At 48.1% G+C, this 24,311-nt stretch overlaps 3 protein-coding genes across 24 annotated transcripts in view; 2 read left to right on the top strand and 1 right to left on the bottom strand.

The window, feature by feature from the left end:
- wnk1b (WNK lysine deficient protein kinase 1b) overlaps positions 1-14,325 on the top strand; it is an 80,985-nt gene extending 66,660 nt beyond the window's left edge. For 9 of the 20 annotated variants that reach the window (XM_077005297.1, XM_077005295.1, XM_077005306.1 and 6 more), the window contains 13 exons: positions 20-163; positions 376-1,475; positions 2,049-2,129; positions 3,019-3,105; positions 3,479-3,515; positions 3,639-3,703; positions 3,855-4,312; positions 4,480-4,757; positions 4,886-5,086; positions 5,827-5,919; positions 7,199-7,240; positions 9,024-9,241; positions 9,670-14,325. In XM_077005297.1, coding sequence (XP_076861412.1) covers positions 20-163; positions 376-1,475; positions 2,049-2,129; positions 3,019-3,105; positions 3,479-3,515; positions 3,639-3,703; positions 3,855-4,312; positions 4,480-4,757; positions 4,886-5,086; positions 5,827-5,919; positions 7,199-7,240; positions 9,024-9,241; positions 9,670-10,017 — 3,152 coding nt within the window. In that variant the 3' untranslated portion in view covers positions 10,018-14,325. Of the gene's footprint in view, positions 1-19; positions 164-375; positions 1,476-2,048; positions 2,130-3,018; positions 3,106-3,478; positions 3,516-3,638; positions 3,704-3,854; positions 4,313-4,479; positions 4,758-4,885; positions 5,087-5,826; positions 5,920-7,198; positions 7,241-8,788; positions 8,841-9,023; positions 9,242-9,669 lie in introns of all 20 variants that reach the window. The other 11 variants (XM_077005296.1, XM_077005314.1, XM_077005308.1 and 8 more) reach the window with 10 other exon arrangements.
- Positions 14,326-14,599: 274 nt separating this feature from the next.
- optn (optineurin) lies at positions 14,600-21,041 on the bottom strand. Of its 2 annotated transcripts, none has more exons than XM_077005317.1 (14): positions 20,710-21,041; positions 20,167-20,329; positions 19,844-20,034; positions 19,508-19,666; positions 19,322-19,386; positions 18,922-19,053; positions 18,675-18,804; positions 18,426-18,541; positions 18,090-18,239; positions 17,888-17,972; positions 15,828-15,983; positions 15,596-15,738; positions 15,428-15,516; positions 14,600-15,290 (listed from the first exon to the last, which is right to left on the bottom strand). In XM_077005317.1, the coding sequence occupies exons 2-14, from the start codon at positions 20,288-20,290 to the stop codon at positions 15,181-15,183; spliced, it is 1,650 nt and encodes a 549-aa protein (XP_076861432.1). In that variant the 5' UTR covers positions 20,291-20,329; positions 20,710-21,041; the 3' UTR covers positions 14,600-15,180. The 2 variants fall into 2 exon arrangements, with proteins under 2 accessions (XP_076861432.1, XP_076861431.1); XM_077005316.1 differs by having other exon boundaries at positions 19,322-19,389; positions 20,710-21,038.
- Positions 21,042-21,281: 240 nt separating this feature from the next.
- The window catches only part of ccdc3a (coiled-coil domain containing 3a), a 7,170-nt gene continuing 4,140 nt past the window's right edge, over positions 21,282-24,311 (top strand). For both annotated transcript variants that reach the window (XM_077005319.1, XM_077005320.1), the window contains exons 1-2: positions 21,282-22,363; positions 22,540-22,711. In XM_077005319.1, coding sequence (XP_076861434.1) covers positions 21,984-22,363; positions 22,540-22,711 — 552 coding nt within the window. In that variant the 5' untranslated portion in view covers positions 21,282-21,983. The remainder of the gene's footprint in view (positions 22,364-22,539; positions 22,712-24,311) is intronic.

Here is a 24,311-nt window from a genome sequence, read left to right as displayed (position 1 = left end):
GCGCTCTCTGTCTGCGCAGGTGCAGGTGGGGGCGCCACCATGCAGGTGGTACATTCCGCAGGCCGCAGGTTCATCGTCAGCCCCGTGCCCGAGTCCAGGCTAAAGGAGCAGTTCTTAAACACCACCCCGACCACCGGGGGCCCCCTGGAGCAGCCTCCCCCATGTACGCAGAGGGCTGGAAGTAGAAAAGTGCTGTTTGGATTATGTTGGTGGGGTTGTGGAACTACATGCCACTTTTATTTCATCTCTCTCTCTCTCTCTCTCTCTCTCTCTCTCTCTCTCTCTCTCTCTCTCTCTCTCTCTCTCTCTCTCTCTCTCTCTCTCTCTCTCTCTCTCTCTCTCTGTACGTGTGTGTGTGCGCGTGTGTGTGTACAGCATCAGTGGTTGGCCCCAGCCAGGGTCTCTCTCAGTCAGCCTCTGCAGTCAGTCTCCAGCAGGCTTTTGCTGAGCTCCGTCACAGCCAGTATGACCCTGGGCCCAGTACAGCGCCCCCTATGCTCCACCCCTGCCAGCCGCCCCTGCTGCCTACGTCCAGCCCCCTGCCGTGCCCTCCCACAGCCGTGCTCTCCCCTCCGCCACAAGTCTCTGAGCCCCCTGCCGCTGCTTGCCTCTCTCCTCTCTCTGTCCCCTCCTCCTCCTCCTCCTCCTCCCCTCCACCACCTCCTGCCTCCCTGTCCAGCTCTCAAACTCCTCTGCCTGTCAGTCAGACTTCCATCTCCACAGTGACTGGCATGACCGTTCCGCCCAGTGTCCTTTCCCCTCCCGTCACTACGAGTGTGGCTGCCTCTTTCCCCCAGCCTACACTGCCCCTTCAGGCAACAATGAGTACTGCAGTGCCCAGTACTACAGTCTCTGTCTCCCACGCTGCCTCCGTCATAAACAATGTGAATTCCCTTCCTGGGCCAGTCACTGAGCAGCCCCCTATCCCTTCCATGGTAAACCAGCTCACCCAAGCCGCGGTCCCCACCACGGCCATCCAAACACCCCAGCTCGCCCCCACCGGAACCCCTAGCACCGCCGTAGCTGCCCCCCTGCCCCAGCACCCCGGCCTGCAGCCGGTGACCACCAACATTCCCGTGGTCCAGCCCACACTGGTGCACGGCCAACCCCAGCCCTCCACGATGCCCAACCAGAGCCACGCCCACTGCAGCGAGTGTGAGGCCGACGTCCAGGCCAAGGGCCCCGGAATCGATGACATTCACGCCCTGGACAAGAAGCTCCGCTCCCTCTTCATGGACCTGGGCTCGGGCCCTCCCTCCGCCCAGCCCGACGGCGGCGCAGCAGAACCCGCCGGGCCTGGCACCGCCTCCCCGACTAGCTCCGCCTCCTGCGGCCCACCCCTCCCCCCGTCCAGCCTGCCGCTGAGCTTCGCTGGACAGCCAGCCGGGTCCCCCATCACCACCCCGGGCACCGCGGCCACTCCCACCAACTACGGCCAGAGCACGCCGTCCAAAACGCCGCTGTCAAGGTTACCGGTGAGTGATGGAGTAGACAGCTTGTGCGTCTAGTTATGATTATTGTGTTTTAGGTGCTCTCATCACTCAACATGAACACTTCTCTACTTCCTCTGCAGGCCTGTGTTAACCTCGTCCACTAGAAACACTAACATCCTGTGGAATGAAGGCTGTGTTTAGATAAAGGCTATATTTAACACATTTAACGCATGGCCTTTCACTTCGGATATGATGCACATAATCTTTTGCTTTATTATCTAATTGTCTGTTTTTATGGATGAAATGAATCTTTGTGACATTATGAGGAATCTTTCTTCATGGACCTAATACTGTGATGCTCAGTTCTACTCCTGGAGGTCTTCTGCTGTACAGAGTTTAACTCCAACAAACTCGTGTTTAACTCGATGTTACTGAAGGCGTGACTGCCTTCATCATCTGTGTTGGGTTAGCAGTGGAGGTAAACTGCAGTGTGTTTGAGCTCCAGGACCAGAGAGCAAACACAGGCAGAAACACACGGTGCATGTGTTGACGTAGGCCTGTAGGTGGCGCCCTAGCCTCTCTGCCATGAGTTGATCTCCGTCTTCATTTCGTCAGGTGTTGGCTGTCGGCTCCGAGCAGGCCGGCACGCCACCCACAGAACACGCAGCTCCCTTCCCTGGACCTTGTCTAACTCAGGTGCATTTCTCTTCTCTTTCTTCTGTCCATCTCTGCCCTGTCCTGTTGTTTGTCTGTTGTGGTGAACTCTGACCCCCACATTAATGTAGCTCTCGTCATCCCTGTTTCCTCCAAAGTAAGCGAGGCTTGGGGAGAGATGAATCAGACCCATAGCTGAACTGGTGCATGGCACCACCTCCCTGAGCACCCCGTTAATAGCATGTCCCGTTATTCTCGTTAATAGCATGTCCCGTTATTCTCGTTAATAGCATGTCCCGTTATTCCCGTTAATAGCATGTCCCGTTATTCTCGTTAATAGCATGTCCCGTTATTCTCGTTAATAGCATGTCCCGTTATTCTCGTTAATAGCATCTCCCGTTATTCCCGTTAATAGCATGTCCTGTTATTCTCGTTAATAGCATGTCCCGTTATTCCCGTTAATAGCATGTCCCGTTTTTCCCGTTAATAGCATGCCCTGTTGATTCTCATCATCTCTGGCTGCACTCTCCCTCTCTGGGTGTCTGTCTCGATCTCTCCGTCCTGGAGGAAAGGGAGGGAACAGTTTTGCCCTTCATTTCACAGATGTGATGTTTTTGATCCGTTTGCTTTTAAATTCTCAGCGGTCCATGTGGACTGTTTGCTCCGCTCACTGCAAATTGTCCAGGTGAATTCTGAACATAGGAGCAATAATTAAAGGGGAAGATAATCCAGCCAAGGGCTGCAGAATCCTGTACTACAGGGGGAACAAAACAACACTTTAGTGCAGCACTGTCTGTGTGTGTGTGTGTGTGTGTGTGTGTGTGTGTGTGTGTGTGTGTGTGTGTGTGTGTGTGTGTGTGTGTGTGTGTGTGTGTGTGTGTGTGTGTGTGTTTACGTGGACTAATTGGTGAACAACCGGGTTGTTTCTCAGTCGCAGCAGCCTCTGGAAGATCTGGACGCCCAGCTGAGACGAGCTCTGAGTCCAGAGACTGTGTCTGTCAGCAGTGTCACGCATCAGGTACACACACGCACACACACACACACACACACATATGTGTATATACATGCATGTGCCTCTTGTCCCGTATTATCTCATACTTCATAGGACAAGCCATATAAATGTAGTTTATGTAGCTGCCCCATGGCCCTGGTGTGCTCCTGTTTCTCTGTTTGTTGCTTATTTGACTTGTTCCAGCAAAGGAATAAATGTCCTAAAATGTCCCACATGTCAGAATTTTAGACATAAACACAACCTATTTAACAAGTTTTTTTTTGTTTTTTTTTTTTTTAAGTTGGTCAGTAAGTCCTGTCCATGCAGGATGTGCAGTAATAGTCTGTGTGTAGCTGTGTGTAGCTGTGTGTAGCTGCGTGACCTCTCTTGTCTTTTGTAGTCCTGCTTCACGGGGGTTCCTGCTGGAGGACAGTCAGGTGGGTGCAACCTGAAACGTTTACTGGAACTGTAGAGGAAATGTTTTATTTCATTATTTATTATGGAATATTTGTGTCTGTGTTTTATATATATAATTAGTCTTTTCATGCTGACTCTTACAGTTCCATTGCCGGTGGATGGGGAGCCCGTAGGGGGCGCCGGAGGCTTCAGACTGGGCCGCTTTCAGGTATTCACGCACACTGCTGCCTTCTGTTCCATGTTTCCTCGTTCCCGTTACTTTCATTTTCACTTCACATGTAACAGTCACAGCATTATTGCCGCCCCCTGTTTATTTCTGGAGTAGAATGAAGTGTTTTTGTCCCTCCTCCCTCTTCCAGGTGTCCGTGGCGGACGACTTGTCCCTGCAGCCTCCGACCACGTCCTGCGACTCTTCGTCCTCCGCCCTCTCCAGTCCTGAGAACACGCTCAGCAGAGCTCCCTCTCCTCTCGCTGAGCCGGGTGCCGACACGGGGTCCGTCACTCCACCCAGACGCGGGGCCTCCACCTCCCCTCCACCCACCACCGTTGGCCGCTTCCAAGTCACCAGAGCCGACACTAAGGTTGGCCGGTTCTCCGTCAGCCGCGCTCCCGACCAGCCCCCGCCCCCAGAGGCCTCACGGTCTCCCGAGCCCCAGCCTCTGGCCCCTCCCACCTTGGACAATGGCCCCACCCCCAGCCCTGAAAGCAAGACTGTGGGCAGCATGAACAACTCCTTTAACTCCTACTTCAGCAGTGATAACGACTCGGAGTTTGAGGACGAAGACTTCAAGCGAGAAGTCGGGAGACTGCGAGAGAAGTAGGCTCCTCCTCTTCCTCATTCACACATGCCAGTAGGACTGCAGAATGCTTAGATACTTTGTAGAGATTCATATTTGAATAACCATATGACCCTCTGCAAAGAAATTGTTTATTTTGTTATTGTATTGCCATGTGTGTCCTAATTTGTAACTTTTGTACCGTCAGACACATGATGGAGAGTCAGGCCTTGTATTCGCGGCAGAAGGAGGAGATCGAGGCGCTTTTTGCCCGAATGGGGAAAGTCCCGCCCACCACAGTGAACCCACCTATAGTAACCCTAGCGGGCCGCAGACGGCGGCCCACCAAGAGCAAAAGTAGCAAGTCCAGTCGCGGCAGCTCCCAGGGCAGCAAGAGCCCCCTGCAGCCTGGGGCGGCCCCCCGCGCCTGCCCCACCGGAGCAGCTGCCCCCGATGACACAGTGCAACAGTACTCTCCCCAATACGGTACGTTGAATGCAGAATGTTAGAAGAATAACTCACTGTTCTCTCTCTCTTTCTCTCTCTCTCTCTCTCACTCTCACTGTCTCACACGTATTTCTGTGTGTGTGTCTGTGCGTGCGTTTGGGTCAAAGCGAGTAGCACGTTGTCGGCGCAGAGCACCCGGGCTGTGTCTCCGTCCCAGCAGCTCTTCCTGGCCCCGGGGGGCGTGTTGAACACGGGCAGCAACCCCACCCTCCCCTCCTTCAAGCCCTCACCCTCCAGCGACAACCTGTACTCCGCCTATACCAGCGACGCCACGCTGTCCGCCCCCAGCCTGTGTGTCCTCACGCAAGGTGACCCCCCCTCACACGGTCAAAGCCCTGCTCACGCCCGCGTCCCACCGTTCTAACACGCTCTGTGACGCCAGCGTCACAATGAAGATTAGTCTTGGGCTTTACACGTTTCCACTCCCTGTTGGGTTCTTTTTTCTGAGGTTTTAAAGTCTTGAATAACTCAGCCTGTTCTTTGGACGTTTTTGAGTTCTGAAAGTCAAGTTTTTCCAAGAGCAAAGTCACATACATCATTGTAGAAAGTGCCACAAAACTTGTAAATGGAGGTGTAATTTTTCGGTACCTCCCATGCTACTCTTGGAGCCCTCCCTATCTTTCCACACACTTTGATCTTGTGGTTTTGTTTTTGACCCAACTGGTTGCTCCATAACATCTGGGACCATTATGAAATGACGTTGGTCCTGTAAATTTCATCTTGATGTTAGTGAAACTTCTTTTTTCTTTTGCTTTTCTGACAACTCTCAATGCCTGCTTTGTTGTGGTTGATGCTGCAATGCAGATGCTACTCTGCAGGGGGTGCTGTTGCTCGTTTCTGCCACTGTGCAGTGTTGTTCTGTGCTTCTTTGTGCCACAACTTCTCTCTCTGTCTGTGTCTGTCTGTCTGTCTGTCTATCTCTCTCTCTCTCTCACGGCTTACTGACCTCTTGTTTCCATCCTTTCTGTGTATTTGTGTACATCTCCTCCTCCCTCTCTTTTTTGTATCTCTTTCTTTCTCTCTTTCTTCCCTCTTTTTTGTGCCGCAGGCTGTGTAAAGTTCAGCTGTGGGTCGGAGAGAGTGACCTTCAAGCCGGGTGGCAGGAGGAGTCGTTTTCTGAGTACGCCGTGCTTGGCTCTTTGTGTGTACTGCTCTCCTTTCCTCTCTTGATTCTGTGTTCTCTTCTGAACCTCCTTGATAGGCACCATCTCAAAATGATCAACGTTTACCATTAAACCTCATGTTCAGACTTAATGCTTACATTCCACATCGTAATATCATAATGCGAACGAGGGCTATTATGCTTTTTAGGGATGTTTTTGTCATCCGACATTTTTGGGGTTTTCGGTTTCCTGTAGTTTACTAATGGGGCTGGGGGGAGGCATTGTTAATAACATATTCTAAATTAGCAGTTCCCGAGAACAAATATTTTCTTTGTTGAGGTTAGTGAAATGAAGAAAGGTCATAGCATAGACCTTCCTGTACCTCCACTGTCCATGACCCCGCTCTGACCTCCAATACCCCCACCCTCATCATGGCTGCTTCTTACATCCACAACTAAACCCACTGTTGTTTTGCCTTCCCCAAGCGCCCGCAGCAGGCCTGATTAAGACCTAATGCAAACCTCTGATCCCTGCCACACTAGTTCGCTTATCTATTAAAACACATTAACTTCACCAATTAATGTTAAACCTTTGATTCCTTCAGCCATTTCTGCATACAACATAAACATGTTAGGTATTTGTGCAATTAAATCTTTACATTCCAAAAATGTACAAAAGTGGTGTTTTTCGTAAGCATCATTGTTCTAGCCTGCACTGAATGTCTGACCCATTTAGCTCAAGGATTGTTTTGATTGGTTTTAGGCCTCTGTTTTTTTTTTTCCCAAATTTCCTCCTGCTAATTATGATATGAATGTGTTATGATGTATTACTGCTATTCAAAGCCATACAAAATCCACCCAACAGCCATCAGGTCATAGACCTCTGTTAACACATCTGAGGATTTATTAGGCAGTACAATCTCGGTACACTTTCAATTTCTCTCTCCCTGTCTCCCTCCCTCTCTGTCTTTCTGCCGTATGCCATTGTAAAGCTGTAAGACACGGGTCCCTCCCTACAGCAACAGTCCCATCCACATGTCTTCTCCACCCACATCAGTTCTCTAACAGAGAAAAGGTTCCTCTTCCCGTGGGGTGCCAGAGCGCTAGTGGCTGAGAGGAAGTCCTGCTGCCGCTTGCCCCCCCCCCCCATTGCCCCCGTACCCCATCACTCCCCTCTGAGGGCAGGGCTGTAGTGGCAGGCAGGGCTGGAGGGTTAGAGCTGTAGTGGCCTGTGCACTCCCTGTAATGCCTTGTGTTGGAAGTGGAGTGACTTTTAACGCTGACTCTTTCCAATCCCACGCTTCTCTCCACGCTTCAGGGAAGATGGTGAAAAAAGTGTGCCCCTGCAACCAGCTCTGTAGTAATTATCTCTCTATTTTTTACATCACCTCCTTATCTCCTCCTTCTCCTCCTCCTCCACTCCTGCACTCTCCATTCCTCTCATCCCCCCCCCCCCCCCCCCCCACCCCTCCGGGTGTGTGGGTGTGAGTGTGTGTGTGTGTGTGAGTGTGTATGTGTGTTCTAGGCACTGCTGAGTTCTTGAGCTGACTTGAGCATTTCTCTGTCCTGATGACCCATTCATGTGCTGTAGGTGTAGTCTGTCCAGGTCCAGTCAACCATCAGCGTCCATCGTGTGTGTGTGTGTGTGTGTTCTCTTGCCTGGACCCTCTGTGAGGTGTCTCCAGTCCCACAGCAGGGCGGCTAATGTCCACTCTAAATAATCTAGATTGGCCCATCGTCCTATTACTGTCTAGTCCGTCTAACCAACCCTGCCCATCTCCGTACACTAGCCCTCATCTCCTAAAGACACACTCTCCTCCTAAAGACACACTCTTCTCTCTGCACAGCCACGTTGTCCTGTTAAAACTCCTCATCCATTAGACCTCTTTGCACTCTCTACTTGCTCTGCATGGGTTGAGCACCTAATATCTGAGTGAAGCCCATTAAACCCCACACTACACACGCCAGTCCCTCTCCACAAGTCCGGACATTGAGGAATCAATGCAAAGTGAATGGCAGTCATCCAGTAAAATGCTGAAGTCATGCCGGTCGTGCGGCTTTCCTCTCACACTCCGCCCCCTATGCATGGCTTTGCTCTGGACTCCATCCCCCAGAATTCCACTGGTGCTACAGGTTTGGTGATTCTGTGGCTGCGTTCTGCTACTGGAGGTGTGCGTCCTGCAGTAGAAGCAGATGGTCAGAAACGGAATCATTTTGTTTCCAAACTGTGCACTGATTTCATTATTTATTTTTTGTTCTTTTGCTGTACTTTCATATTCTTTTCCATTTTTTCACGAATGCACTGACTCCTCACGCACTCACTGACATTGACCGTAAGACCCGGCGATCGGCTTGCATGGGGTAGTTATCCTCAGACATGGGGTAGTTATCCTCAGACATGTCTCAGAAGCCATGGTACATGTTCTGATGACCACATGATAAATAAAAAAATACATTAGTGTTGCCTTTTTTGAGTTTAAGCGTGAGACAGTGATGTAATTAAATGTAATGCTTCTTATTTTTTATCAGGAGATTGGCTGTTCTGAAATATTCCGTATACAGTACATACATATATAATGAACAGCACAAACAACTAAATACCACCTACTTGCCTTAATGTTTGACAGAGTTGTTAGAGGAAAAGCTTGTTTGGTGAAACAAAATGTGAAATAAAAACCATATTAACAGCAAGGATCCATTTTGGATTTAAGTCATCATCGTTAACGCAGTGAAACCTTGATGAATGCCATCGCCATTCATTGCTCTTTGGCTCCCCCTAACGTCATAAAAAGACACTGCAGCTGCCCTCATATGGAAGCTGTGACTCTGAAGCCTAACAGTGACTGACACTCAATGGTTGTGCTTTGACAGAAACGTCGTAACTCTTTCGCCGTGCCCTGTTTTTCAGGCTGGAGTCAGAGAGATAAAAATGCCCCTTTAGCCTCAGAGCGGACGTCCAGGTGCTCTGTCATAACTATTACCATACACATACAAAGTGATATGTATATGAAAATATACATGTGCACCTGGACATTGTGTGTGTGGTTATCAGATGGTTATGGGTACAGCATATTTACAGTGGAGATGCACACAAATGACTCGCTCTCTGTCTTCTCTCCTTCTCGCCCTGTGTTCTCCATCAGGGACGAGCAGCACCAGCACGGTGAGTGGACCCGGGTCGGTTCAGGGCCAGAACCAAACCCAGCCGCCCACCTCTGCACCGCAGAGTCGCAAAGGCATGTTCACAGACGACCTGCACAAGTTGGTGGACAACTGGGCCAGGGATGCCAAGAGTCTGTCCCACAGCAAGAGAGGCTCCAAGCCCCAACAGCAGGGCCCGTCCCAGGGCCACAGCTATGACGTAAGAGACCGCACCGATGTCCGGTCCATGTTCAGAGATCACACTCCTGGTTTGGAGCAGTGGGGTTTCAGCCCTGAACATAGAGGCCTGTTCATTTTCCCCACTCTGACACACCTGATTTAGTTCCCAAAGTATTTGATAAAGGTTTGGTCATGGGTGCCGTACCTTTGGACCTGGTCTTGTACCACTCTGCAGAGCGTGTACCCAGCATGCCTGGCTGTGATGTCCAGGTGCTGTCAGAGGCTTTGATGAACTGCATCAGGACTGTCGGGTTGGCGTTGAATGTCAGTGCTGCAGGGTGCTGGGTGTTTTGTGATAAACGAAGAAAGAGTGAGGTGTAGCCTCTTCACTCTTGACACGGTGATGGTGTGCTTGTGCGTGATGTTCAGGTGAAACCGGTGACCACCGTTTATAATTTCTCTCCTCAGATGATCCCTCCTGCCAGCATGACTCGCAAGTTCTCCGCACCAGGCCAGCTGTGTCCCAACGTGGCCTCGTCTCTGAGCAGCCACGCCCCCGTGCTCAACACCCCTGCTACCTCTCTGGGGGCTCGTAAGGGATCCCTGTGCACTCCGCAGTACGGCTACCCCCCCACGCCTTACGGCGGCCCGTGGGCCGGCGGCGCGGCCGGACACGCCCAGGTGGCGGGCCTGCTGACTGCCTCGCAGCCCCTGGGCCAGTTCTCCTCAAACCCAGCCTCCCTGCCCACCTTCCCCCTCAGCACTTTGCAGAAGTCGGTCAGCAATCCGGGAGGGCCCAACCTGAGGACCACGTAGGGGCGGCCGGCCGTCGCCAGCACAAGGCCACCACGAGTCTGGACCGGTGGCTCGTTGGGAAGGGGGTGGGGCAAGAGGGAGGATCCACGGGTCCGTAGTGACTTCAGCGTGGGCTTGGGTATGCGTCTTGGCCTGCCTTGTGGCTTTGCAACCTTTGACTTTTGAAAGCAGCTTGCAGGAAAGATGGCTTCTTTGCCCTGCAAAGCATGTTTTTGGACTGGGAGAGGGATCGGGGGAGGGGAGTGAAGACTGGAGTTAAACACACACACACAACACTCGCCTCTCCCACACCTCCGCCTGGGGACCTCTGATCACTCTTGCATTCTGACATACATGGAGAGTGAACGCACACCAACCTGTAGAGAGAGTGCAATGTTAAGTGGCCAAAGAAGGGTTGTGAGAAATGTTCAGATTTTCCTTAGCATCTGTGGTCCTAACTTCCTTGGCTGGCTGGCCCGAGGGTGTGCTCCAGAGTAGATGGTAGCAGAGCTTACCAGGACTTGGTCTGTGTTTGGCTGTAGCTTTCTAACCTCACAGGAAACACAAGTCAACCTGTCCCTTCTCGGTCTACAGACATGGCCCACCACCCCCTTCCTCAGTTGACTGATTCACTCTCTTAACCCTCCTGTCATCAGCTGAGCTCGCTGGTACCCAGTCAGCAGTGCTGCTGGTGGACTGGGAGGGGAGGAGAGCGCCCCCTGTTGGCTGGACAGCACGGCTCATCTCTCCCTTACCAACCTGCTGCCGCTCCACCGTCTGCTCTAATGCCATGTAGTAATGCAATAACTATAGTACTATGAAACAAAGTCCATCAACGACGCAGAAAGTGGCCTTTGTTAGAAAACACGAGAAAATATGTACATCAGTTCTTTTTTTTTATTCATTTGGTTATGATTTTAAATTTGTTACATTACAGTGGGGATTTCTGTGTATGCAGAGAACATGCAGCCCCAACCCTATACACACACACACTGGCACACACACACACACAGGCACACACACACAGAGACACACTGTCACTTTGGAATATAATGCCTTGGCCCTAGAGACCATATTTGAGTCGGGGCTGCAGAATGAATGGATTTAAGCATGTATAAAATATGGCGTCCTTTGTTTTTGATACCCAGTGTTTGGTGCCTACCCTCGTAGGACCACACGAACTAGTTTCCCATCTCGCTGTGTTCGAAGACAAAAAAAGAGGTGGTGTTCCGTTCGTCTCTTTCCTGTTTACCAGTATGCCGTATCTAGTATTTTCAGTTGGTGTTGATGAGGCAGGTGGAGGTAACATGCAGGTTGAGTTAAACTGGGCTGATGGGCTGACTCTTCCATGCATCCTGCCTTGAAGGCTGGTGAAGCTTTAATTCTACTATCTATTACTAATGTAACAGCTTTTATAATCTTGACCACATTAGGGGCCTCCTAGAAACAGGTTGATTTCAATTGTATGTATGTTTGAAAGATTTAAAACAATGAGTTCTATATGGACCTGTATTTACCCATCAGTTTTTGATGTTGAAACACTGTGATTATCATAAATGTTGTTGGACAACATTAGTTTAAAACAAAGGTAGAAGAGGGTGGACTGGGGTGGATTGTTGCTGTTTAAAGGTGAAGTAAGGCTAGCTATTACCTTATATAGAACTTATTGGAGACACTTTAACCCTCTTTTCCCCTTTATAATTTCTTTGTATTAGATAAATGTGAATGTAAAATTGTTTGGATTAACATACTTGAATAGTCTGTTTCCCCTTCCCCTGCTGAGCCTGCTGGAGGTTCTAGTGCCTTGCTTTTTGTTTGTTTGTTTGCTCTGTAATTGGATGCTGAGGTAGGGGAGGTGTAGTTGTAGTTGGATGCTGAGGTAGGGGAGGTGTAGTTGTAGTTGGATGCTGAGGTAGGGGAGGTGTAGTTGTAGTTGGATGCTGAGGCAGGGGAGGTGTAGTTGTAGTTGGATGCTGAGGCAGAGGAGGTGTAGTTGTAGTTGGATGCTGAGGCAGGCGAGATGCTTGGTGCCTTGGTGGGCGTACAGTATTGTGTTGGGGAGAGATTGTGCTCTTTGTGTCGTTTTCTTTTCTTACCTTTTGGATGAGACCGATGATAATTTCGAGACCTAACATTCTACTGTTTGTAAGAGGAGGTCGCAAACTGTTCTGAAGCTTGGGTGGCCGTACATGAGTTGCACAACCGTGATGGTGGGACACGAGTGGTTTCATGGATTCATTCTGTGTGACACACCGATCCAGTGCATCAGGTGACTGTGCTTACGGCCATACTGGGACATACAGTGTAAGGCGTGTGTGTGGTTGGCTGTGGCTCGCGGGCTGTGGCTCATGCCCTGTTGTGCCCTGTGAGCAGGCGAGAACATGTGTGGCCAGCACTGAGGCTTCCTGCAGAAACTGCAGTACCCTTTTCTCCATCAGGACGTCATGTGTCCCGCAGTAGAGCTACTGCGGCAGATTGATGCTGGTGACGGAGCTGTCGGACAGGACGAGGAAAGTCGGAAGAGAGAGCATGTGTGTAGAGAGAGCATGTCGAGTGGTTTGGAAATGTAGATGAATTTAAAGAAGAGAGTAGAGATGAACCATAAGGCAGTCTGGTTGTGGCTACATCCAGTAGTGTGTGGAGTTGGGTGAAGAGCATCTGTGTGTATACTGCACTGCTGAAGTCCACGTTTACAAAAAGTATGACAGACATCCAGCTCTTACTGTACTGCAGTTCCGTTCGGTAGTTGCTGGGGAGGCGGAGCCTCAGGATGTCCATTGGTGGGTAGGCGGAGCCTCAGGCTGGCTGTCACCCACACCAGGCCGCTACACTGCTCTGCTCTGTTTGGGGGAAAATGCCACTGCTACCCTCCAGATGTCCAGAGTGTCTACCAGTGCCTCCTGTTCATCTGTCCTGTATCTCTCATTGTTCTGGTTTTACTGTACACAGAACTGCCTTGTGGTTTTACCATAGATCAGTAGTTCCTTCTCTAGTTGATCGTTTAGTGTCTGTCAAGTACTGCCGATGGCAACATAAAGAACAGAGCCGATCAGTCTCCACCGTGATCTTCTGTCCTCCGTGTATGCACAGGGGGGAGAAGGGAGAATTTAAAAAACCGCTGTGTGCGTGTAGTTTAGTTTGAAGCGGTTAAAGCCGTAGCGGTAGGCTGTGGTGTTGGATGTGTGTGCTCTGCTGGATGTGCCTCTGTCAAAATAACGTCGAGCGGAAAACTCCTGATTAATCGACTGTAGAAACCCGTAGAGTGACACCGTAGAGCAGTGAACCTAGTGGAACTCCATCTTGTCATCTAAACTACTGATCGCTGATGAGGACTGTTCAATTACAAGCGTTGTTACTTAGCACCTAACCATTTGGTACAAGCAAAGTTCACATTAAGCCAATTATACAGAATAGATTATCAACTGTTTACTGTCTGTGAGTGGATATATATTGTGCTTTCAATATTTAATAACACTTGTTTTAACTATTTTCTTTGTGCTCAGTGCTTTACCTGCAAGTCTAGAAAACAAGTTAGTTTGGTTGGTTCAAGCTGTGAACAAATCAGAATTCTTGAAATCAAAGTTCTTGGTCCCCATTCATTCTACGTTAAATATGTAAAGCTAACATTTGCATGCCATTTCCCCATTTGACATGATTTATAATTTGCTCTCATTCCATAAACTGAGCACCTTGTTTACCAGAGTGATTTAGTAGCTGCAGTGCAGAATATGCAATATATAGATAGATATATAATACATATACATACATAAATATATATATAAAATGGGATTCATTGGTTAGAAAGCTTGAGCCTGGTTCACTTCAGCAGTTAGGAGAGGTTACTGTGTTCACTGTGTTATACTCCAACACCGCTTTCCTCCTTTGCCTTTTTGTTTTCATCTGCCTTCCCATTAAAAATGCTCAGCAATGTGCCGATACTCAAGATTGCCATTTGATACACAAACCTATTCGCCTTTCTGAGGGGGAATAAGCAAGCCGACGGAAACAACACTCGCATGCTACGTTGGTCACAAATTAAATGACCAGAATACTTTGATGCACAAGTGTGCACACAAACCCAGAAACATTAGTTTGATTGGAACAGTTCCATCGAATCTCCTGCAGAAAAAAACTCCAATAGAACTTGTGTACTTAACGCTACTGACCCGTCATTAAGTTATTTTGTTTTGTACTACTATCTGATTTCTGTTTGTGTCTCAAGGTCATCCAGTGACTTCAGTTCAGTGGGTTTTCTACTATTTAACATTGTATGGAAAAAAAAAGAATAAATCTGAAAACCAAACACACACGTGGGCATCATCGGCAGCATTTACGTGTATGTTTTGCACTAAGTACAGGCTGTTCAGGCTTCACATTAAACTGCGCTTTGCGCTCCAATAAAACAAAATTTGTTACTGTATTTGTAAACTTAATAAACAAAAGTTGTCTAAATAGTTGTCTGGCTTTGTTCAGCACATAGCAGTTTCAGCAGTATTTCAGTTTAATAGAAAAAAGTTTTGTGGTATTTTCTTTTTTAGCAGCTAAAAAGAATCAGAATTCTGCATGAAGTTGGATATTTTCAAACGTTTCATGGGACGCATAATGATTGAGAATTTTTTTTATTTTTCTGCTTTTACAGAATTTAACTTCATAGCTACATGTTAACCACAGCAACAGCAGTATAATAAACACACAGAAAATGTTCTTTTCCAGCTTAATGTGCCCTTCCTACTAGATCCACGTGTATTTATGTCTGTATTAAACAGGTAGCTAGTGTTTATTAAATAAACACCAGTGGATTTCACATCTATGCTACCTTTCTGCAAACCAAGGAACTGTCTGCATATAATCAGTTCTGTTTATGAAATTAAATAATCCCCCTTCATTAAATATACAAGCACATTCCATTGATTTTCTACCTTTGCACGTTTACCAACATAATGGAAACTTCTGTTCCCTTTGCAATTTCCTTTACCCGTCTTAATAATTGCCCTAATGCAAATGCTAATTAGACCTGCGGAGCGTTATAATTAATGTAGAAATGTGTAGAAGCCTCTAGACAGATTACATTATTTTTGAATATTGTAAGTGCATCCTCAGATCTACTAACCAAACTGTACCACCAGAGGGAGGGGCTACTCATGAGCCAGAATGCTGATTGGCTGATGTTTCCTAGCAATGGGTTCAGATGATACAGTCCATGATGTGGATCTGTAGTGTGTCCAGATCAGGCAGGACTTCCCCACACTTGGGACACGCGTGCTCTGGAATATTCACCTGGTGCTGCCAGTCAACTGAGGGAGAAGGAGAGAGTTTTCCTAGAGTGTTTATGCGTTCACTTTGTCATTTGCTTCTGCTAAGCTAACTGGAGTGATTTCTTGTTTAAAAGGAGGAATAAAAAAGGGGGGGTGATTGAGGGGAGAAGTAGTACCTCTCCCTCCCTGCAGGTGCTGGGGGGAGGAGATGTCCGCGCTCGCCCCACATGACACATGTCTTCTCTGCATCTCACTCATGGACTGCCTGCATTGAGAGAACAGCAGCTCTGTGTTATCCGGGTGGGGAGGGTGGGACCATCAGAGAAAGAAGCAGGAGGCTCTACCTGCCCAATGACTCCATCTCTTCCTGGAGCTGACTGTTGTGCTTCTTCACACGCTCCAGCTGTTCAGCCAGATGCTCCTTCTCCTCGTGAATCTTCTCCCGTGCTGCTCGCTCCGCGTAGAAATCTGAAGAGTACACCTCTGCCTACACACACACACACACACGCTCGTAAGCCTCCTAGGCATCACCACAGATCAAACCTGGTCCTGGATCCCGTATCACCTGTGCAGTACCTGGGCCTTGAAGACTGAGATGGTTTCCAGTTCTTTCTCCATATGGAAGATCTCCTGCTTCATCTCATCAATCTTCTTCTGCTTCTCTGCCAGTGCGTGCTCCGCTACAGCAATCTTGACCTGGAGCTCACTGAACTCTTCGTGCGACACACTCCCCTGCACACAGTTATAATCATAAAAGAATACAGAAAATTACATCATATAGTCAGCTCTGTGAAACTAGAATAGAAGGGTGTCTGGCTAATAAACCAGTGGAAGTTAACATTTTAATATATTAAAACACAGGCTCTGTGCCTCTACCCAGTTTAAGCTCTGCTATTTTAAATCCTGCCAAAGTCCAAATTCTCATATTCAAGCAAATTATATAAAACATTAGGGGTGTGATGAGACACTCGGCTCATGAGACGAGACAAGACACGATATTGGGTTCACGAAATCGAGACGAGATTTTAAGAACACTAAAATTACAAATTATATGACTGGACAACAGACTTTTATTTAACTGAGTTAAACGTGCATTTTGAAATGTTTTATTATAATTCTTAAAATGCATTATGTAAGCATGAATGTTTAATAAACTTCTTCCTCTACAAATTGAAATTAAAATAAAATTTCATAAAAGCTAAAATAAAATAAATAAGATTAAATATTTCTCTTTTTTTCAAGTGCAAACAATATTAAAATAAAATGAGTCCCCGTTTAATGAGTCCCCGCTTAAATGTGTTAGTCGTAAAGCAGTTTTCGTCGTTAAGCGTGACCCTAGATTTAGATACGCTTTGATCGTAAATACAGTATAGAAAAAAAACTAACAATGTTCTCGTACAGCGTGAGAAAGAGCGACCGCGTTGCCGAGATGGGCTTATCGTACACAACACTCCACACTGCACTGTGCTGCCACTGCTCGGTCGTAACTCTGGTCCGTAGTTAAGTGGGATCTCACTGTATTATGTGCAAAACAAAAAGTTCTTCTCCGTCAATACAGAGTGCAAATAGTGCAAACAGAGCCTGACCAAGTATGTCACTGAATTTGCTGCAACTACACTGCCATGTTCATTTTTAAGAATATTAGCATGTCCACATATTTGCATCCCCACACTGCTCCCGATATCCTTTGCTGTCTCAACTTGCCAAAGCGCCTTTCTGTCCCTGCTACCTCTGTTCAAGGGAGATATGTTGATTTGAGTACTGAGCTGTGGTGCTGCTGTAAATGTCTCTGCATCCTGCTCGTATTAACTGCGGTGTACGGCATTATTTTCATACAATGTTTGTATATGGTCCGTGTCTTATCAGTCACTCTCTTGCAATTTATCATTTCCGCCGGGTACCCAAAATGCTGCCAAACAAACATTTTGAAAGTGGCGGGGGCATCTTCAATAGTAACCTGTATTTTCTGATGTCATTCTGGCTGCTTGCTGGATCACAAATCTCGCGAGACAGGTTTTTAACGCGACGAGAAATCTCGCGGAGTTACGTCTCTCATGACACGAGATCTTGTCACACCCCTATAAAACATATTAAATATTTGAATTATATAAATTATTCAAACAGATTCAGGACAACCTTCTGAGGCACGCTGCTCTAAGAATAAAGACGTGTGGGGAATGGCTGTAAAACCCGGTTTTGGGAGCATGTGCAGTCACACGCAAGTGACTAGCGACCTGACATTCGTCTTAAGGGGCTAGCTGGGGTTGTGGATCAGCACCAGGGTGGATCAGCTAACATCATGTTATCTGTATTCTGATCACTGACTGCTCACAGTGATCCTTATTTGGCCAGGACAGTTACAGGGAACAGCAAAGAGCAGAGATATGGATCACAAACAGTAACAACGTCCTATCTGAATTTCATATATAGTTTTGTATATTATTCAATTACATATTCCATAAAGCAGTGGCTCCCAAAGGGGGGCGGGGGTGTGACAATGCAAATTAGCTACGCACATTTGAGCATAGCTAGCAAAAGATGGACAGGGGGTGCATGAAAATATTCTCATATACAAAAGGGGGGCATGCCAGAAAAAGATTGGGAACCACTGCCATAAAGTAAGTGTGGATGGTCACCTCTTTTCTCTTATTCTCTTCCTTGAGTTCATTGTAATCTTCAAACAGCTTGGTGTACGCATCCTTTAGCTGTGTAAGATTATTCCTGACAGGAACGGGAAGAGAAAGAGGAGGCATGAGTTGCCGTTTCAGTCACATGTCAGGAGTGGAGGGGCATGGGGCAGAGGGGTGTGGTTTGGAGATGAGGGGGCGTGGCTCTCACTTCTCCTCCTGCGTTTTCCTCTGCTCCAGCTTGTTGGCCGCCTGCATGCTCTCCAGCTGCACCTTCAGCCGGTCGTTCTCCGCCTTCACGTGCTGCCTGTCACCCAGCTGGGTCTTGAGCGTCCCCACCTCCTGCTCCAGCTCCTTACACCTGCACACAGAGCCACGCTCGCTACTCACGCTGGTCCGATGGATCTCGCAACCATAAATGGCCACATTAAATGGCCCGACCTCAAGCGGAGGAGGTGCGTCATAGCAGATGAGACATTTCAACATTGTGCAGTCATACAGGAAGTTTGTTTGTTATCAGGCGGGTTGGCGGTTCAGTGCGGCGCACCTGTCTTGCAGGTTCCTCTTCATGTTTTCCGCCTCGTCCACTTTGCTCTGAGCCTTCTGAAGCTCGTTAAACAAACTCTTCATCTGACCCTTCAGATTCTCCACCTCAGACGCCGACTGGAACACACACACGGGTGTATACGTCTTCGTCAAGACCACAACACATTTTCTTTCAGCATTTTGTGGAGGGCTCGGAACAGATACGGGTATTTGTGTGTGAGGTGTCCCCTCTGGCGGGCGTGTTGGGGACCTTGGCTGTGTCCTCCTGGGGGGTCCTGCTCGGAGTGTCCACAGCGGCCTCCTGTGTCACGGACGAACGGGTCAAAGGCGTCTGGGTTGCTGCCTCTGCTTCAGGCTTCTTCATCTCCAGCTCTGCCACTCTTTACGAGACAACAGCAAGAGCACATGAGCACAGACTGAGATCAAATAACCCATCAGGGTTTCTTCAGTAAGTTCAGTTCCGCCAAACACTTTGCTCCCACGGTCTACATGTCTACCTGTTCTGTGCAGCTTGGAGTTGAAGTTGGAGTTTCTCCTTCAGCTGAACCTCCTTTCTGAGAGACTGCAGGAGCTGGCTCACGGTGAGCTCCTCGGACTCCAGCCGGGACGCCACCATGTCTGACTGAACCCTGTTGACACACACACACACACACACACACACAAACACACACACAGTTCACAATCTAGCTGCCCACATACACTGGGTTACTGAAAGATTTGCTGAGTGGTGAGAACAGTGGCAACTGAAGCCCTGGTGGTCAACCTCAGCGTTGTGACCACACGAGTGACCTGATGCATTCAACAACATGTGTCAGTGAGAGCACAATGCCACCCAGAGCAGGCCTCCAGGCTGGGAAGGGCACTGACGTCTGGCATCTACGGCGGAACTCAACCTACGTGCTTCGTGCAGAATGGTCCTCCTCACAAACAGGAACTCCTTTGGTCACGTTCATCTCACCCTCCTGCTAAAAGACACGGCAGTCAACACGCTTGTCCACACATACCAACACGAGCGAGGGTATCAACAGGTAGACATTGTTGTTGTTGTCGTTATTGTTGTTGTTTAGATAGGTGTGTCTTTACTGCGATGCGGATCTCGATGAAGGAGTCTTCTGGCGACCCCTGACCCATCTTCAGCTGCAGTTCAGAGTTCATGGCCAACAGGTCGCTCTTCTCTGCCTGCAGATGGGCGATCTGACTCTTCAGAGCTTCCAGCTGGGCCTGCACCCCCCCTCCGCCACCCTGCAGCACCGCACATGTTCACACACTTCCGTTAGGTCTTTAATATCGCCTCTGTACGCCTCCCCAATGGGTTTTAAGATCCGCAATGCCTCGTACCTAACGCAATGTAATGTGCACACCACTGCTACCAATGTTTTAGTAGAGCTGGATACAGATGACTAGAGAAGACCACCTCACCTCCCCTCCTTTCTCCAGTTCCAAGATTCGTTTAATGAGTTGTTGCTTCTCGGCGTCTAAGGAGCGCAGTCTCTCCTGAGCTTCTTGAAGACTCTTCTCCAGGAGAACTTTCTCCTCCTTCTGTTTGTCTTTCCAAGCAGATAGACCTTCGAATCGTTCCTTCATCGACAGGTTAGTCTGCCTGAGGGCTTCTGTGGTTTAACCAGAGAGGTTAAGGTGTGTGTGTGTGTGTGTGTGTGTGTGTGTGTGTGTGTGTGTGTGTGTGTGTGTGTGTGTGTGTGTGTGTGTAAGCATGTACATCTGTGAGTCAGGCACAGACCCACCTTTCAGTTCCATGTTCTCCTTGATCAGAACGTTCATTTGTTGAAGGGTCTCCTCCTCGTGGGATGTTCCGGTCCCGTGGGAGTGACTGAGGTCTCCGTTCACCATCGGCGAACCCGATGCCATCTTCACAGACTACAGATTCTTCTCAGAACAGCAAAATACCTTAGGACACAGGCAAAAGAAAGATCAAAACCAGAATGAAAACGACGATCGTCAGACGTGAGAAAATAGGAAATCCCAGTGACTTGCCCCCTCAAACAAACCTTAGACCTATTAGTTATAACACAGGCGACCTGCTCTGCGCTCTTAAGACTTTTACTTTCGCTTCTTAAATATCCTTTTCCAACACGCACTACTGCCAGTGATTAAGTAATTTAACTCCTAGACAAGTTAATACCTGGACATTCATGTAGAAAATGAAGAACGCGTTACATAAATAAGTTTATTAGAAACAGTACATAATCCACATAACCGCTGGCGTGTTTTACGCAACAGTTTGAAAGATGGTTATTAGAGTTTCTCTGAAGATATAAAACATTTACCTGACGCCACGACACAATGTTCACTTGTGTTGTTGTTTATCCGAGCTGTCGTGTGTTCAGTTGTGTTGTTGTTTATCTATCGTGTCGTTTCCTGGTTCTGACGTCGCTTCCTCGGAGCTGAAATATTCACGACCTGCTCGGATCACCGGACCTACATCATACGGACGGACCGCAGCAGGAAACGCGGATCAGCTGCTCTCCAGTCCGGGTTAGGGTGTCCACAGAGCGGCAGGACAGGACAGGACACACCCGGCGGTCAGGCCCGGTGGAGCAGCTGACGGTGGACAGACCGGTGGTCAGACCGGTGGAGCAGCTGACGGTGGCGCGGCGGGGGTTTCCCAGGCTCGGTGACCTTGCTCTTTCCCGAATAGTGTCACGCTTCTGAAATCACGTGCGATACGTCCTGCCCCTACTGTATTTTTAGGTTAATACATTTTCCTTCATTGCGAATAATCCAAAATCATCATAAAAGAGACACAGAGACTCTTGGTCAACAAACCTACGAGGTGTGGATGAATAACTATAAACACTAGTACATTTACATGATCTATCACACGTCACACGTGACCGTGTGTAAACGCGCTGCAGTGATGTTGTATTGACGCTAGATGGCGCCAGAGCTTGAGTGGCTCTACACGTACGGGCTCTTCCTACCCGTAAAACGTCATGCAAGATTTCTCAATGATTTCTGCTGGTTATGTGCCTGTAAAATACGATACATTACGAACCTATAAATAAAAAAACATTTTTTTTTATTTGAGATATGCGGTTTCATTTTATTGGACAATCTAATCCCAAGCTGATGCTGACGCTTGAATGATTATCTGAGTGTGAGTTGGACGTGGCTGCGTTAACAGTTCTAACACAGCCTACAATACACGCGAAAACACCGTGGACGCTGCTACACGCGCGTGTTTCTATCAGTGGCTGCAAATGTCTCGTGTCAGTGCGACTGCAGGAGAGACGCACGAGTCGTGAGACCATTGGCCAGGCGAACTTTAGGGTCGTCTGATTGGTCTAAAAGGTATTTGGACGAGTGGACAGGACACTAGCCCAGTCTGGGAGGTGTGCGCGCACCTTCTGCTCTGTCCTCAGCTGATGGAGTTCACTAGTTCACTTCTGTGGATATACTTTTGGACAACCGCGAAGTAGCATTTACATTAATATTTGATTCTGGATGGAGCGGATTAACAATAGATAAATGCACACTGATGGTGTATGCAATAGTATAAATACATTTTAGAAAGAACAAGAATTAAAGATTACGGAGAAAGATGTTGTGCGCGGTGCTGCTGGCGCTCAGTGTCGCCTGCGGTAGGTTTGCGTTTATCCTGGGCTGTCGGCTGCCGTCCGAGTGGAGACCGCTGAGTGAAGGATGTCGCGCAGAGCTGGCGGAGATCATCGTGTACGCCAAGGTGATCGCGCTGCACGAGGAGCCGCACGCGCCCAGCTTGTACAATTACCTGTCGTACCAGAGCGAGCGCGCGGAGGACGGGCTGCTGTACGCCGCAGAAGTGGAGCTGCTGTGTGACCAGGCGTGGGGCAGCATGCTGGAGGTGCCCGCGGGGTCGCGCCTCAACCTCACGGGCCTGGGGTACCTCTCCTGCCAGTCACATACCGTGTTGGAAAATTACTCTTATATTTTCTTCCTTAGGTGAGTTGATTTCACCTGTGGCGGGAGAGACGCTAGTTATCTTGCTCATTATATAGATGTATTTGTATTTACATATTGTTGCTTGTGTGTGTGTGTGTGTGTGTGTGTGTGTGTGTGTGTGTGTGTGTGTGTGTGTGTGTGTGTGTTCGTGCGTGCACATGTGCTCTCATGAGCAGGATGGATGAAAACTACAACATCTTACCCCATGGTGTTAACTACCAAGACGCTATCTTCCCCGACACCCAGGAGAACCTCAGTCTGTTCTCCAGTCTCTTCCAGTTCTCCAACTGCTCAAGTGGACACACACTGCAGTCCAGCTATAACTGGCCACACCAGGAGGACAGCAGGGTAGGACACACACACACACACACACACAAACCTCACTCATTTATTAAAACCTCATAAAACCCTAAAAACTGATTATCTGGTTTAGATAATTTTTCTGTTTATTCAACAGAAGCTCCTAATCTTCCGTCAGTCTTTTGTGTACAGTCACTGGCTTGAGCTACCTTGTGCAGAGAGTGTGTAGGTGTGTGTGGATGGACAGGTGTGTGTGTGTGTGTGTGTGTGTGTGTGTGTGTGTGTGTGTGTGTGTGTGTGTGTGTGTGTGTGTGTGTGTGTGTGAATATGTTTGTACAGAAAGTGTGTAGGTGTGTGTGTGTGTGAGAGAGAGAGAGAGGGAGAAAATGTTTGTACAGAGTGTGTGTGATGTACAGGTGTGTTAGTAACATGGAGCAGAAGAGCCCTGCGTTTTTAAGAGATTCAGAACATGTACCCATCTCAGCTTCCCTCAGACTGATGTCACATGATCACACACACACACACACACACACACACACACACATACACACACAACACACACCTCCTCTTCTTTTGAAGTCCTGTATAGAGAGGTTCAGAACTGCAGGGATTTGGGGTGCTTTTCAACCTTGTTCAGTCCACTAGAGTTGAGATTAAAGACCTCCCAGCTAGAACTACATACACACACACCTGCACACCCATACATTTGTGCATATGCTTACGTGCACACACACACATACATATATGCACATACACACACACTGGAAATCTGAAGTTGATCATAAAGTTGATTGTTTTTTAAGTTGTTTTAAGTTGAGCTTAAAAAACACATTGTTTCGCTTTTGGGAAAGTTCATACAGAGTTTCAGGATCTGATGTGAAATGTAAAAGCACTAAATGGTGTTGCTGGACACAACCCGACAGAGGCAGCATGCTAAAATGACTGTGTGCTTTTGTGTCCAGACATGTCCAGGTCACCGATATCGGCTAAATCAGACACCTGGTCCTGCTAACAGGTGTTCTCTCCTTTAAACAGATGTGCAGAGCTACTTACGTGATTCAATGCGTTTAAACACAGTGAGGTTATCAGATATGACTTGACATATGGTTTCACACATGCATTTATATTCACATTCTTACAAGCAAGCAAACACACACACACACACACACACACACACACACACACACACACACAGTCATTAATGATCATGGAGGTATGTGTCTGTGTTGACATAAGCGAGTGTATGTTAGTGTGTGTGTGTGTGTGTGTTTATGGAGTAGACAGGTGCATGTGAGTAACATGGCTGGGAACAGCAGAGATAATGAGTGGCTGTTGGGCAGATTAGTTTTCCTGTGGGAAACGGGCGTGTGACACAGCCTGGGGCATCTTCTTCACCACACCACAGCCCCCCCCAACCCCCCAGTCCCTGTGGAACTGTGCCAAACACTACACTCATCCTGCAGGGTCCTCAAAAACACCACAGACTTGCCGCTCTCTGTATATTGAAGTATAGCACAGTATATGCTCTGCACAGATACATATGACACATCCTTTTAGAAGTCTTAAAAGTTTTGTACCATATCATAAATTTGTATTTTGTTGTTGTTGCAGTTTTTTCAAACAATTATAGTGTTTGTAGTGGGCCGAC

This window comes from Brachyhypopomus gauderio, chromosome 5 (assembly GCF_052324685.1).
Source record: "Brachyhypopomus gauderio isolate BG-103 chromosome 5, BGAUD_0.2, whole genome shotgun sequence".
Taxonomy (NCBI): domain Eukaryota; kingdom Metazoa; phylum Chordata; class Actinopteri; order Gymnotiformes; family Hypopomidae; genus Brachyhypopomus; species Brachyhypopomus gauderio.
Note: the sequence above shows the minus strand (reverse complement) of the source record. Positions and strands in the feature narration are given on the sequence as shown.